This window comes from Tupaia chinensis, unplaced genomic scaffold (genome assembly GCF_000334495.1).
Source record: "Tupaia chinensis unplaced genomic scaffold, TupChi_1.0 Scaffold143970_1, whole genome shotgun sequence".
In the NCBI taxonomy this organism is placed as follows: Eukaryota; Metazoa; Chordata; class Mammalia; order Scandentia; family Tupaiidae; genus Tupaia; species Tupaia belangeri.
In genome coordinates, this window is record NW_006203821.1 from 1,170,885 (window position 1) to 1,187,334 (window position 16,450).

Consider the following 16,450-nt stretch of genomic DNA (forward strand, 5'->3'; position numbering starts at 1 on the left):
AGCAGGTGAGCTGGCAAGGAAGAGAAGCAGGTCGTCCAGGCCACTGAGGTGAACCGCCCAGAGAAGCTGGTCGTGGACACTGGCATCATCATCAATCCTCTGAGCAAAGTGGCAAGAGGAGAAAGGGTGGTCACTCAGTCCCTCGGCCCTGCCCTGACGTTCTCTAACTCATTCCTCAACCAAGGTTCTTCCCCTGGACTTGTCAAAGTACAAAAAAAAAAAAACCCTAGAAAGGACAGTGTGACCTTACCATGCAAAGAACTCGACTACCCAAATCCCTTACCTTCTCCTGATCGAGGTCAGCTGGAACATGGAGCACATTTCTAACCAGCAGCAGGATCCGCTCGATCAGCAGGTTGTCCTCCTCCTGCCGATCCTCCCAGCCCTAGTCAGAGAAGGAGAGTTAAAGACAAAAACTCCCTCGGGAAGACTGAATGCATGTACGTTGGCTGGCAGACCAACACACAGAAGAGAGTAAGGATTAAAAAAGAAAGAAAGAAAAGGTTGGGACCAGCAGATGGCATACTGGTTATGTCACTGGGCTTCCACATGCCCAACTGCAGTTTGAGTCCCGGACCTGGTAGCTTCAAATTCATGCTGGGTGTATGTGCATATGTGCTTAAGATCCCAAGAGAACGGAGGAGACAGGATTGCGGTGTGGTCACCCCTGCAGGGGGGTGATTTCTCGTTTTCTGTCTCTCTGTCTGTCTCTCCGGTGAGGGCACACACCCTATAGCAAAAATCTCTCTCTTAAAAAGGTCTTCAGAGAGCCCTGAAGCAGCCAGAGAGTGTACTGGACTAGCACATCCCACAGGCTGGGATTCTATCTCCAAACTCAGGGACTCCTCCTCTGCCCAGAGTAAGCACGAAGCCTTGACTATCCAGTGCAAGTTGATAAGGTGAAGACTCACTCACCAGCTGCAGCAGCTCATACAGGGTCTCGCTGAGGACTCCAAAAGCCTTCTCACTGGCAAAGGCCTGCGAAATAGGAAAATAGATCAAGCAGTCTGTTCACTCATTCCCCACTGCCCAAGGGACTCTTAAGGAAAACCTCACCTCTTTGTAAGCCTGCAGGTAAGTTAGAACCTGCAGAAAATGGTGCCGGAAGCTGGGCTCCTTGGGTACACTGCCAAAACAGAGCAATGCTGGTTGTGTCAAGTTCACCATTAGCCTGGGGAGACAAGAAAGAGAGGGGGAAAGTCAGTTGTCAAATTTTCTCGGCAGGCACAAACACCAAAACCTATCAGCTCAAATCCAATGGCTCACACACGACAAAAGTTCACAAAGTTGGGGAACCAACCTGATAACAGCATCAAACAGAGGCTTGTCCTGGCGGTGCTGGGTAAGGATGGGGAGAAGGTCACTTTGCAGGATCTGTGCTGCCCCCAGCTGCTGCCGCACATCTCGTGTCTCATCCTCATGCCTCAAGTAGCGGATCAGATCCTTCACACTCTCTTCAGAAACAGAATAAAACATGTACACGCAAGAAGCTCCACCCAGACACATGTGCTCTGCATACCCAGGGTTTGAGAAATTCAACAGACCTTAGTTAAGCAAAATTTTTACCTGTTTCCTCAAAAATGTACTCACCCAAGCAATCCGGTTCCTTGTGGTAAATGTCTCCCTCCAAGTACCCAAGAGCACTACATGTGGCTAGAAGTTCACAGTTCATCATGTGCAAGTCCATACGTGGGTGGCCCAGCTAAGAGAGAGGTCAGGTGGACACGGGGAAGACAGACGTGACGAGGCCTACAGAGACAAGGAAAGATAAAGGTAGAAAAAGGAGAGGAATAGGACAAGGCTCTAAAGCCCAGAATACTTTTTCTTCTTCTTCTTTTTTTTTTTTCTTCTTTTTTTTTTTTTTAGAGGTTTTTGCTATAGGGCGCATGCACTCGCCAGACAGACAGAGAGAGACAGAGAGTCAGAAAGCGAGAAATCACCCCCCAGAGGGGATGGCCACACCACAATCCCTTCTCCTCCATTCTCCTCTTGGGATCTTGGGCATGCACGCGAACCACAGTCGACTGAGTTTTTTTAAGCCACCAGGTCTGGGACTCGAACCACAGTCGACTACATGGGAGTCCAGCAACATAGCCATTATGCTAACTGCTGGCCGCATGCCCAGAATATCTGAACAAGATCTCCAAATGTTTCACTTTGGTCAGAAACAAAGCGCTGTTCCCAGTCCCAAGGAAAACTTTCAGTAAGCCCCCCCTCTGATCAAAACCCAGAGGCACGGGAACCAGCAGTTAGCGTAATGGCTATGTCGCTGGACTCCCACGTAGTCGACCATGGTTCGTGTCCCAGACCCGGTGGCTTAAAACTCACGCCGGGCGCGTGTGCGTGCATGCCCAAGATCCCGAGAGGAGAATGGAGGAGAAGGGATTGCGGTGTGACCATCCCCTCTAGGGGGTGATTTCTCGCTTTCTGTCTCTATGTCTCTTTCTGTCTGTCTGGCGAACGCACGTGCCCTATAGCAAAAACCTCTCAAAAAAACAAAAAAAAAACCCAGAGGCTCTAAGCCTACAAATTAATGAAGCATCTGCCCTGAACTCTAACCTGGTTCTAAAACTGTAAAAGCAACCTGTTTTAGAGTTAAGATAATCTAGCAGGAAGAAAGATTGATTAGAGAAGGGAATCTGCTCTGAGACTTTCACCCTTTGAGAGCTCTGCAGCTTGGAGGGTGAAGGGCAGGGGGACTCAGCTCTCCCTTAAAATTGTCCCTTGGTCATGTCCACCTTCCATGTTCCTTCTCCACAGCCACAGCTCTGGCGCACCACCGGAATTAACAACAACCGGCTCCTGATTGTACAGTGTTTCTGCCTGGGATTTAGGAGTCGCTATTGATGCTTCTGAGGTACTGCCGATGTACAAAGAAAGTTCCTTCATTCTTTTCTCCAAAGCTACTCTTTGTTCATCTCAGTAAAAACCAGTGTCTAACAGGATGAGTAAGGAAAAGAAAGGAACAAGAACTGGTAAACGCTCCTCAGAAGAATCATCTTCCTTTTCCGAAGCATGTCCCTCTTTATTAAGAACCCTAAACTCTTGTCGGACTGTGTTACGGAGGGCTTTCCAGAACAACAACAAATGTGACATCTTTTTTTTTTGGAGAGGTTTTTGCTATAGGGCGCGTGCGCTTGCCAGAAAGACAGAGAGAGACAGAGAGACAGAAAGCGAGAAATCACCCCCAAGTGGGGATGGCCGTGCCGCCATTCCTTCTCTTCCATTCTCTTCTCGGGATCTTGGGCATGTGTTCACACGTGCTCGCTGTGAGTTTAAGCCACTGGGCCCAGGACTCGAACCACGGTCGACTACAAGGGAGTCTAGCGACAGCCATTATACCAACTGCTGGTCCTGGCATGCATCTTTATAGCAACTCTAACTCCATGTACGCCTGCCAATCTAACAGCCCAGTAGCCCAGTGCATACCTGCATAATTCTGTAGCAGCCTTATGGCAAAGTTACCAAATCAAAGTGCATGTAACTATATAAGAGGGACAAAAAAACTAAAACAAACATAAGGAAGAGCCCTAAGAGATGCAGGGCTCAGTCTTTAAATGTGAATCTGCTCTGAGCCAGTGCTGGCACAAATAAACTGCTGTTTTCCTACTAAACACCTCGGTGTCCTGTCTCTCTCACTAAATATCCCACTATAAGATAATCAAGAATCAGAATCCTGGATGTTTCAGAACCTCATACTAACGACACACACACACATTCATTCTTTACTCTGCTCCTGTAGGAAATTAGGAATAGCCATCAATCCCCACCCCCTTGGCACCTTCAGCCCACCTCTCTGCCCTTGGTGGCATCCTCTAAAAAGACCTTCCGTGGCTATCATACCTACCTCTGGCCCCTGCCTTCACCCCTGTTTTCCCACAGGACATGGGCAGGGAGTCTTCAAAGGAAGGTTTAATGCCTGATGCTATCTCTGCATTTATGTAACTGGTCTACTTCTTCAGGTTGCCTGCTATCCTCCACCCCCTTCTCCGTACTAACCTACTTTCTGACTGCTCAGCCCAGCAACACCTGAGTAGTAAAACACCCGTGAAATGACTAGGAACTGAATGGAGACTTGCCTTTGCAGTACTTTCTCAGGGACCTGCAAACCTGAGACCTAGGTTCCAGTGAGGTAGGTTCAGTGTATGAGATCCCTGAGTTTCCTTGAAGACAAATCCAGCTTTTTCAGAGACCACTGTTATGTGCATATTTGCACATGTTCATTCACATGCAGGCATAAGCATGCATACCTGTACACACGTGTGTGTGCACATTGAAGAGCTTCCCTATTTGCCAGCCTATGAAGCTGACAAAAACAGACAGCACAGGGCCAGCCAGTGGTGTGGTGGTTAAGGCAGATGGGTCCTACGTATCTGACAACAAGGCTTCAAGTCCCAGACCTGGTGGGACCAGCAGTTAGCGTAATGGCGATGTCACTGGACTCCCATGTAGTCAACCGTAGGTTGAGTCCCGGACCCGGTGGCTTAAACTCACGCCGGGCATGTGTGCGTGCCCAAGATCCTGAGAGGAGAATGGATGAGAAGGGATTGCGGTGTGGCCATCCCCTTGGGGGGGGGGGTGCTCTCTGTCTCTCTCTGTCTTTCTGGAGAGTGCATACACCCTATAGCAAAAATCTCTCTCTTAAAAAAAAGGGGGGGGTGGCGACAGGTGGCATGGTGGTTAAAGGCACTGGACTCCTACATGGCCAACTAAGGTTCAAATCCTGTACCTGGTGGCTTGCTTTCTCAATTTCCTTCTCTCTCTGTCTGATCAAACTGGAAAATAATAATAATTAATAGAGTTAAATAATTATTATTTTTTTAAAATGTAGCTGGCAGGGGGCATGGTGGGCAAGGGCGCTGGACTCCTGCATGGCCGACCACAGTTCAGGTCTTGGACCTGATGGCTTGCTTTCTCGCTTTCCCTCTCTATCTTTCTCTGGTCAAATTAAAAAATAATAATAATAAATAAAGTTAAATAAAACTATTCCTTAAAAAAATAATCATTTATTTAATTTTACTTATTATTACTTTTTAATTTGCTATAGAACATGTGCACTCACCAGATAGAGGGAGAGAGAGGGAAAGTTGCAAAAGCAAGCCACCAGGTCCAGGACTCGAACCATAGTCAGCCATGGTGGGAGTCTAGTGCCCCAACCACCATGCCACCCGCTGGCCCTGACAAAGTCTTCTAATGGCACAGACAAAGCCAAGTATAGGAAGGCTCTCAGACAGATAACAGATAACTTCACACAGTCCTCCCCACTCCCTTCCTCTTTATCTTGGCTCCTCAATAGCAGGCCAATTATTATTATTTTAAACAATTTTGTCAGAGGGCACATGTTTTCTCGGAGAGAGGCAGAGAGACAGAGAGAAAGACTGAGAAAGCACCCCGCATGGGGAATGGTCATATCTATTTCCTTCTTCCCCATCACTTCCTCCTTTTGGGATTTGAATACTCATACACATGTGCTTGGCATGACCCTCAAGTCACCAGGTCTGGGACCCAAACTAGGCAGTTGGCTATGGGTGGATCCAATCACCTTAATCACCATGCTACCAGCTGGCCCAACCAATTTTTTGTTTGTTTTAGGTTTTTACCATGGAGTACATGCATTCGTGGGAGAGACAGAGGAAAAGTGAGAAATCAACCCTCAGGGGCGATGTAGTCGACCGAGGTGTGAATCCTGACCCAGCGGCTTAAAATTCATGCCCGGTACATGTGAGTGAGTGCCCAAGACCTAATGAGGAAAATGGAGGAGGGTGATTTCTCACTTTCTGTCTCTCTGGTGAGTGCCTGTGCCCTATAGCAATAATCTCGCTAAAAAAAAGAAAAAAGAAAAAAAGAAAGAAAAAGAAGAGAATCCTTTGTATAAAACCAAAATAAGGGACCAGCAGATGGCATAATGGTTACATTGCTGGTCTCCCATGTAGTCGACCGTGGTTCAAGTCCCAGACCAGGAAGCTTAAAACTCATGCTGGGCACATGCGCAAACATGCCCAAAATCTCGTGAGGAGGAAAACGAATTGCGGTGTGGCCATCCCCCCCATCACGGGGGGCGGGGGAGGTGACTTCTTGCTTTCTGTCTCTCTGGCAAGCACATGAGTCATATAACAAAAATCTCTTCTCTCAGAAATAATAAAAAGAAATAAATAAACCAAAATAATACCTTTTCCTAGTGCATTCTAGTTTATAAAATGCTTTCATAACATTATTATACTTTCAGCTCACAAGTCCTAAGTGATGGTATAATCATATCCATTTTACAAATGAAGAAAGAGATTGAGAGAATAAATGTCCTAATAAGATGTTTATAGATATCTTTTTTTTTTTTTTGGTAGGTTTTTGCCATAGAGTACATGTGCTCACCTGGAGAAAAACAGAGAGAGGGGAAGTGAGAAATCACCCCCCAGGAGAATGGGCACACTGCAATCCCTTGTCCTCCATTCTCCTCTTGGAATTTTGGGCATGCATACACACACACCCCGTGTGATTTTCAAGCCACTGGGTCCGTGACCTGAACTGCAGTCAGACATGTGGAGTCCAGTGTCTGAACCACCATGCCACCTGCTGGGCCTTAAATGAGTTATCTTTTTTTTTTTTTTTTTTGAGACTTTTTGCTATAGGGCGCGTGCACCCACCAGAAAGACAGAGACAGAGAGACTAAAGTGAGAAATCACTCCCCGGGGGATGCCACGCCACAATCCCTTCTCCTCCATCCTCCTCTCGAGATCTTGGGCACGCACACACATGCACATGGCCTGAGTTTAAGCCACCGGCCCCGGGACTTGAGCCATGGTCGACTACATGGGAGTCCAGCGACATAGCCATTACGCTAACTGCTGGTCCCAATGACTTATCTTTAAAGGCTTGAAAAACCTAACTATCAGGACTAGCAGTTGGCATAATGGCTATGTTGCTGGACTCCCACGTAGTCGACCGTGGTTCAAGTCCTGGGCCCGGAGGCTTAAACTCATGCCGGGCGCATGTGCCTACGTGCTCAAGATCCCGAGAGCAGGATGGAGGAGAAGGGATCGCAGTGTGAACAACCCCCCAGGGGGTGATTTCTCACTTTCTGTGTCTCTGTCTCTTTGGCAAGCACACATGCCCTATATCAAAAAGCTCTCCAAAAAAAGAAAAGTCTAACTATCTAAAACTGGAGAACAAATAAACAAATATGAAAACTTTGTAATATTAATAAGCAAATATAATAAAAATAACTATACAAACTGGAAAATTCAAAACCAGATATTTAAAGAAATATTAGGTCCTCAGGAAAACCACGACTTTTTTTTTTTATGTTTTTCTATGCAAAAATGCAGAGTGACTTTCCTGAATTATTTTTCAAAGAATTAGTTCATTTAACTTTATTTAAATTTGTCCGGAGAGGGACAGAGTGAGAGAGAGGGAGAAAGAGAAGTGAGAAAGCAAGCCGCCAGGTCAGGGACTCAAACTGTGGTCAGTCATGTGGGAGTCCAGCACTCCACCATGCCACTGCTGGTCCGAACATGTGAATTATATTTCAATACAACTGTTATAGACCATGTCCCATACAGTTACTATGTATCGTTTTCATTATTATTATTATTTTAGGTTTTTGCCATAGGGTGTACGCACTTGCCAGAGACAGAGAGAGACAAAAGGAAATCTCTCCCCAGGCAGGATGGTCACACTACAATCTTCCTCCATTCTCCTCTTGAGATTTTTGAGCACACAAGTACATGTGCCCAGTGTGAGTTTCAAGTCACCAGGTCCAGGAATCCAACTGTGGTTGGCCATGTGGGAGTCCCACACCTTAACCACTACACCACCTGGTGCTCTACTCCCATCCCACCACCCCAGGTGATGTTCAAGCCACTGGGTTCAGACCTCCAACCACAGTTGGCCACGTGGGAATCTAGCACCTTAACCACCATGCCACCTGCTGGCCCTGTTTTCATTTTTTTAAAACTGCATTTTTTTTTAAGAATTATTTTATCTAACTGTATTTATTTACTTATTTATTTTAATTTGACCAGAGAGAGACAGAGTGAATGAGAGAAAGAGAGAGAGAGGAAAGAAAGAGAGGGAAAGTGAGAAAGCAAGCCGCCAGGTCCAGGACTTGAACCCCAGTTAGCCATGTGGGAGTCCAGCACCTTTAACCACTGTGCCACCTGGCGACCCCTAAAAACTGTATTTATTAATGGGGCCAGCAGGTTATATAGTGGTTGGGGGTGTTGGACTCCCACATCATCAATTGTAGTTTGAGTCGTGGACCTGGTGGCTTGCTTTCCTACTTTCCCTCTCTCTCCCACTCTGTCCCTCTCTGGGCAAGATAAATAAACAAATAAATAAAATTGAATAAAATAATTCTAAACAAATTGTATTTATTTTTTATTATTTTCTAATTTGCTATTGGGCACATGCACTCACCAGAGACAAACAGAGAGAGAGAGAAAGTGAGAAAGCAAGCTACCAAATCCAGGACTCCAACTGTGATCAGTCATGTGGGAGTCTAGAGCCTCAACCACCATTTATTTAACACCAAAAAACTGAAGATTAATCTCAGGATAAAGTACAGATTTAAAACTTTTTACAGTTTATTTATTTCTTCCATGAGAGAGAAAAGAATGAAAGACAGAGGGTGGCCAGAAGGGAGAAAGAGATGGGTGTCCCCAACAGTTGTCATGCCACTATCCACTCCCAACCTCAGTTTGGATTATGGGCATGCACAGGGAGACCCTGGGACCTTCCCATGTGGGTCGCAGCATGGCAGAGTGTTACATAACCCTATGTCACTATGGCCGGTCCAAGTTCTTTAATTTTAATAAACTGACTTATAAAAAAATGCATTACTTTGTCTTTATTTTTACATTTCATCATAGACCAAATAAGAATGTTGTCAAACATCTTAGACCCAGCAGATCTAAACATTGAAAAGAAATGTTAGTTACTTTTCCATTCACCTAAGTAACAAGCAGTTTAGATGAAGCAATATTAATCTGAAATCAATATTTGCAGGCCTTGAAATGCAAAAACCCAAGGAAACCAACAGATAAAATATTAAACACATTTGGAATTCAAAGAAGAAACTTTTTTTGAAAAAAACTTATTTGGGGGATCCAGAGTAATGGTTACATCACTGAACTTCCACATGACTGACCAGTTTGAGTCCTGGACCCAGAGGCTTGAAACTTGGGCTGGGCATGTGTGTATGTGTGCCCAAGATCCCAAGAAGAGAGTGGAGGAGAGGGGATTGTGGTGTGGCTATTCCCCATGGGGTGGGGGAGGTGGGGTGCGTGTGATTTCTTGCTTTCCATCTCTGTCTTTCCAGAGAGCACACACACCCTATAGCAAAAATCTCTCAAAGAAAAAAAAAGCCTGTATTCTGCATGTCTTTTTTTTTTTCATGCTTTCTAGTTAACGGTATTTTATAAAAATGCTTTTAGGAAAGTACTGACCTGTAATAGCTTGAGGAGAAATGGACCTGACCCTTTACCAAGGTAGAGAAGCAATGTATCAAACACTCTACCAGTGCTGAGTACAAAGAAGAACCGGTAAATAAATTTAAGACATTTTAGTTGCAGAACTAAAATCTATATAAAATAGAAGAAACAATGTAAAAGACAAAGGAGGTTCAAGCCTTAAATAAATGATATGGGGGGAAAAAAAACAAACAGAAAAACTAAGACTCTTCAAGTTGAAGTGGCCAAGTTTTTATCAGAGGAAATATGATAGAATGGGGCCACTGGACACTGCACAGAGTCCAGGCACACGGAAAGAGGAGGGACATTTAGGCAGAAACCTGTCAGAACAAACGCAGAGAGGGAGCCATTCTGAATACATGAGTCTAACAGAAAAGTGATGGAAAAGGAGATTAGAATTAGCTTTCTGGGAAAACTGCATTTGTCCACTAGTTCAATTACTTAGAACATAAACAAGTGAATCATTGAAGATTTCTGAGCTGAAAAACAAAATGACCAAGCAGGTCGCAGTGTCAGTTCAGTGACTCTATGTGATCTCAATCCTTTTCCTTTCACTGTACTTACCCTAAAGAAGACTACAACTTCAGACCAATGCAACTATCTGCTTTCTAGACTCCAACTCAAATACAGACTCGGGTTTGCTGGAGATCAAACAACCCTAGATAATCGTATGTACCAAATGTATAGTCAGTCTCCAAGCTGAGCAAGGCCCTTGGCCTAGTCCAGCAAATCTTTTCAGTTTTCCTGGACAGCTTCCGAAGGAAGCTTACCTTTCCCATAATCCTCTAGCTCCTTTACTCACTGCTCTCTATGCATCTCAGCTGATGTCTTTGTCCTGTCCTCTTGGGAATAACTGATGTCACTGGACACTAAGTCCCTCAATGCCCTGCATCGGTACCAAAAAACATACATATTTCAAACACCTTCCCTTACCTCTTTGCTTTTAATGTAAGTCCTCCATCTGTGATCTCTTTTTTTAAAATAACTATTTTTTAAAGAATAATTTGTGTGTTTGTTTGTTTTAATTTGATCAGAGAGGGACAGATTGAGAAACATTAAGAGAAATGAAAAATGAGAAAGCAAGCCACCAGGTCCAGGACTCAAACCATGGTCAGCCCTATGGGAGTCCCGCGCCCTTAACCACCATGCCACCTGCCGGCCCCTCCATCTGTGATCTTGATCAGTCACCTCCTATCCTTATTTTTTTTCTCATTAACGATTATTTCCAACCTTTCCTTTATACTGTCCCCATCCCCAAACAATGAGTTGCTCAAAGCTCTTTTTTTTAATTCCCAAAATGAAACAGAGAGAGAGATATGGAGAGATAGAGAGATAGCAGAAGGAGATAAGAGATTGAAACATAGACCTTTTTTTAAGATTTTATTTTATTTATTATTATTTTAATTTGACCAGACAGAGAAAGCAAGTCGCCAGGTCCAGGACTTAAACCATGGTCATTCGTGTGGGAGTCTAGCAACTCATCCACCACACTACCTGTCAGCTCCCCTGAGAGGCAGATATCTTTGAAAAGGTCTTGCCATTGTAATACTCTGTCCGAGCTTTCCAGTTAGCTGGAATTACATGCACATGTGACCATGTCCAGCTTGTTCAGGCTGGTCCCGAACCACAGTCGGCCATGTGGGAGTCCAGTAATGTAACCATTATGCAATCTGCTGGTATATATACATATATTTTAATTAATTAATTTTTTGATTTGCCAGAGAATGTGGTGAGCTTGCCAAGGAGACTGAGGGAGAATCAAGTGAGAAAGCACCTCCCATGAAAGATGGTTTACAATCCCTTCTCTTGCATTTCTCCCTCCTGCCAGGATTTGGGCACACCTGCACATGCAACCGGCATGTGTCTCAAGCTGCCAGGTCTGGGACTCAAGATTACTCAGTCAGCCATGTGGGATCCTTAACCACCTGCCACCAGCTGGTCCTTAATATTATTATTATTAGGACTAGCAGTTGGCGTAATGGCTATGTCGCTGGACTCCCATGTAGCTGACTGCGGTTAGAGTCCTGGACCTGGTGGCTTGAACTCACGCCAGGCGCATGTGTGTGCGTGCCCAAGATCCCGAAAGGAGAATGGAGGAAAAGGGATTGAGGCGTGGCCATCCCTCCTGGGGGTGATTTCTCGCTTTCTGTCTCTCTGCCTCTCTCTGTCTTTCTGACGAGTGCACGCGCCCTATAGCAAAAACCTCTCAAAAAAATTATTATTATTATTATTTGGTCAGAGGGCACATATACTTACCAAAAAGAGAGGAAAGGAGACAGATAAAGCATCCCCTAATGGGCCATATTCATGCCACAATCTTTTCACTTCTATTTCTCCACAAGTGCCTGGCATGGCCTTCAAGTCACCAGGTCTGGGATTCATGGTGTGGTCAGTCACGTGGGATCAAGCTGCCTTAACCTCCAGGACACAGATTCAGCCCAGCTCACTCATCTCAAGGGGGAAAAATCCAATATAGCAAAAATCTTCCTTAAAGCCACACTGGCTGGGGCCAGCAGGTGGCGTGGTGGTTAAGGGTGCTGGACTCCTACACGGCTGACCAAGGTTCAAGTCCTGGACCTGGCAGCTTTCTTTCTCTCTCTCTCTCTCTCTTTCTCACTCTGGTCAAAATTTTAAAATTAATAAAATTAAATAACATGGGGCCAGCAGGTGGCATGGTGGTTAAGGGCGCTGGACTCCCACATGGCCAAATGCGGTTCAGGTCCTGGACTTGGTGGCTTGCTTTTTCACTTTCTCTAGCTTCTCGCTCTCTCGCTCTGTCCCTCTCTGGTCAAACTGAAATAAATAAATGAATGAATAAATAGATAATAAAGTTTTAAAAAAATTAAATAACATAATTCTTAAAAAAAAAAAAAAAAAGCCACGTTGGCTTTCTCCTTTCCATTAAGTGCTGATGTTCTGTTGCCTGCATCTTTCTTCTGTAAAATGTATTTATTTATGAGACAGAGACAGTAGCCCCAACAGGGTCCTGACACAACAGTCTACCCCACCTTCAGCCAGCTCTGGCTTTCTCAAGGTCTCCAGATGTGAATGAACTGGGAGTCCTTCCATGTGGGACTCCCTGCAGAATATCAAATGTCACACTTTACTGATGTCCCACTGCCTGGCCCTGGCCAGCGTCTTTAGTCTTCTTTCCACCTCACACTACACAGCCTCTTTGGGAAAACTGGTCCATTTTCCTGCTTCAACTACCATCTAAGCCGGTGGCCAACAGATCTGTATCTGACCCCTTTGTGCTCTCCAGGTGCCAATCCCCTGTTATACCGGTTAACGAACAACATTTTCCCTCTTTATATGTCTCAAAGATACCTTAACTTCACCATGTCCAAACTGTACTCTTCTACTCTCCAAGTTTGTCTCCACTTCTCTCTTTTTTCTTTTTTTTGGAGAGGTTTTTCGCTATAGGGCATGTGTGCTTGCCAGACAGACAGAGAGAGACAGAAAGCAAGAAATCACCCCCAGGGGGGATGGCCACACCACAATCCCTTCTCCTCCATTCTCCTCTCGGGATCTTGGGCACGCACGCACATGCACCCGGCGTGGGTTTTAAGCCACCGGGTCCGGGACGCGAACCGCAGTTGACTACATGGGAGTCCAGCAACATAGCCATTACGCTAACTGCTGGTTCCCTCCACTTCTCCTTTGAAACTCTCAAGGACTGACACTATCTCCTTAGGTATTCATATTAGAAGAATCATCATCTTGTGGGATCAGCACATGATGTAATGGTTATGTTGCTGGACTCTCAAGTAGTTGACTGCAGTTTGAGTCCTGGACCCGGCGTCTTAAAACTCACATTGGATATATGAGCATGTATGCCCCAAATCCTGAGAGTACAACAGAGGAGGATGGACTGCAGCATGCCACCCCTCTTCCCCCGCCGGAGTGATTTCTCGCTGTCTGTTTCTCTGGCGAGCACACATGTCCTATAGCAAAAAAACCCGCTCTACAAAAAAATAAAATAAAATAAAAGAGACAGAGAGAATCATCTTGGACAAATCAATCTCACTTTCTTAAACTCCTCTACCTGCCCCCCCCATCTATGGCCATTGCTACTGTCTTAGTTCAGTTTCTAAGTATCTCTTGCTTAATTACTCCACTGCTTCCTAATCCATTTCTCTGTTTCCAGTCTTAAATCTAGTAGCCAAAACATGGTTACCTGATTTAGCTATATAGCCACCCTATTTTAAACTCCTCAATGGATACATAATAAACTTCATAGTTCATTCTTTTTGGGCAAACTGAAGGATATACACTAGGAGAAATATTTATCTTTCACTTCAGTATTATTTGAATTGTTTACCATTAGCAAGCATTACGATACAAAACTAAAGAGTTTACTTCCGTCACTCCCAAAACCTACAATGTAAAGTCTCTCTCTTTTCTTTAAGAAGTTTTTTCCATAGAGTGCGCATGCTCTCCAGAGAAAGAGATAGTGAGAGGGAAAGTGAGAAATCACCTCTTGGGGGGATGGCCACACCACAATCCCTTCTCCTTCATTCTCTTCCTGGGATCTTGGGCATACACACACATGCGCTCAGCCTGGGTTTCAAGCCACCAGGTCTGGGACTTAAGCAACAGTCAGTCATGTGGGAGTTCAGTGATGTAACCATGTCATCTGTTGGCCCCACAAAGTCCTTCTTCATCTGCCTGCTGGTCACCCCCCACCCCCCCACCACACACACACACACACACAGGGGTGTGTGCTCAACAGAGACAGGGAAAGTGAGAAATCACCCCACAGAGGTGGTGGCCACATCACAATCCCTTCTCCTCCATTCTTTTTTTTTTTTTTTGAGAGAGAGATTTTCACTGTAGGGCGCATGCGCTCGCCAGACAGACAGAAAGAGACATAGAGACAGAAAGCGAGAAATCACCCCCCCAGGGGGGATGGTCACGCCACAATCCCTTCTCCTCCATTCTCCTCTCGGGATCTTGGGCACGTACGCACACGCGCCCGGCGTGAGTTTTAAGCCACCGGGTCCGGGACACGAACCGAGGTCGACTATGTGGGAGTCCAGCGACATAGCCATTACGCTAACTGCTGGTTCCCTCCTCCATTCTCTTCTTTGGATTTTGGACACATATCCATGAGTTCTGGGCATGATTTTCAAGCCACAGGGTCCAGGACTAAAACTTTCTGGCTTGCCTCTTAGTCTCCTGCCCATCTCACACTATATACGGCCTCCTCACGCAATCCGCCATGTGGAACACCAGCACCTATCACTACGCCACCTTCTGGCCTCGCTGGTCACCTTCTAAGCTTCTCTCAAGCTGCTCCTCTGTCAAGACATCCTTCTCCCAATCATTTAGTCTACTGACTTTTAAGATTGTGACCAAATGGCACTTACTCCTGACTTCTCCACAGAAAAGCAGTGTCTTTCTCCTCTGTGTCTACTTTGTGCTGTTTCGTGCCAGACTTCCATCGGGGCACTTAAATCTGCTGTTGTACATACAGTTAAAGTTGATTTAAAATGTCTGTCTCAAGGCTGGCAGGTGGCGTGGTAGTTGGGGTATTGGATTCCCACATGGCCAACTGCAGTTCATGTCCTGGACCTGGCAGCTTACTTTCTCACTATATCTCTCTGTCTCTCTCTGGTCAAATTAAAAAACAATAATAATAAACAAATCAATCTTTTAATAAAAAATGTCTCTCTCTCCTCATCAGCCTGAAATTCCTTGGGGACAGGAATTATTTCCTATCTACATTTAAATTTTCAGAGCCCGGTTACTAGATCAAAATTTCTAGGGGTAGAACTTGGTCAAAGTGTTTTGAAAATGTTCCTCGGGTGATTCTAACTCAATCCCTTGTCAATAAATATTCTAAAATGTAAACTCCTTAGATCAAGAATCATCAAGACTGGCACAATAAATGCTTTACTAAGTGAACTGACCTATACAACTCCCAAAAATGAGGGAGGAGTGAGCCAGCTAGTGTCACGGTGGTCAAGGCAGTTGGATCTACATGTCCAGTGCACCGAGTCCTGGACCCTGAAGCTTGAGAAAAATGCCAGGCACATGTGCATGTGTGCCTAAAATTCTGAAAGGAGAGATGGAAAAGAAAGGATTGCAGTGTGCCCATCTCCCACGTGAAGTGCTTTCTCACTTTCTCTGTCTCTCTTCCAAGAGTGTACAGGCCCTTTGGCAAATAAAACTTTTTTTAAAATGAGGGAGGAGAGATGGGGGATGGAGTTTTGGAAATATCAGGATATAAAATGGTGAGTGACTGCAAAGTGAGAGGAATAAGGACGTCAAGCAAGATGTATTCATTACCCAGTCACTAAAACTGCAGAAGACTGATCACGTTGTTTTATACCAGACTGAGAATTCAAGAGCAGGAATTCTTACTCATCTCTGCCCACCTGCCACTGAGCACAGTGCATCGTACACACTCGGGCTCAGTAACCTTTTAGTAAGTTTTTATCAGTGCCACTGATAATAAAGGGAGGTACAAAACTCAGGGACACAAAGGAGAAAGTGACTAGCTTAGCCCAGGAGGGCTGGATAAATTGGTTTTCAGGACAATTGAGCTCAGTCCTCAAAGAAGTTCATCTTGCAGAGAAGTGGCAAGAACTTCCCAGGAGAGGAACAGCAGGAGCACAGGTACTAAGGTATGAAAGAGCACAATGCTGACATACCCTTTCCTTTCCATGTGGCTGGGAGTCAAGTGCAAGAGATGAGAGCAATTTTAGAGCTTTAGAAAATAAGCTGAAAGGGTCAGGGCCAAACTGTGAAAGGCCATGGATGCCCACCAAAGGATTCAAGCCTGACTGTGGGCGGCCAAAGCGGAGTTTTAAGTTAAACAAGAAATGACCAGTTTGACTTTTTATAAAGGTAGTAGTGGCACCGCGAAAGGACGAATAAGAATGGAGACTCATCGGAAGGAACGTAATTAGGGGCTGATGGTGCAGCGGATAGCCCCACACAGAAGCTGTATACCCCTTAAGCTTTACACTTGAAGGAAAGAG

General features: G+C 45.1%; 1 protein-coding gene across 3 annotated transcripts in view; it reads right to left on the bottom strand.

Moving 5' to 3' along the window:
- The window catches only part of TIMELESS (timeless circadian regulator), a 36,828-nt gene that overhangs the window by 19,839 nt on the left and 539 nt on the right, over positions 1 to 16,450 (bottom strand). For all 3 annotated transcript variants that reach the window (XM_027767158.1, XM_014583000.2, XM_027767157.1), the window contains exons 2-7: positions 1,591 to 1,749; positions 1,301 to 1,454; positions 1,057 to 1,171; positions 916 to 978; positions 284 to 385; positions 1 to 99 (exon numbers count right to left, since the gene is read on the bottom strand). The exon at positions 1 to 99 ends at the window's left edge or, in 2 of these variants, runs on beyond it. In XM_027767158.1, the coding sequence (XP_027622959.1) occupies positions 1 to 99; positions 284 to 385; positions 916 to 978; positions 1,057 to 1,171; positions 1,301 to 1,454; positions 1,591 to 1,687 (630 nt within the window). In that variant the 5' untranslated portion in view covers positions 1,688 to 1,749. The remainder of the gene's footprint in view (positions 100 to 283; positions 386 to 915; positions 979 to 1,056; positions 1,172 to 1,300; positions 1,455 to 1,590; positions 1,750 to 16,450) is intronic.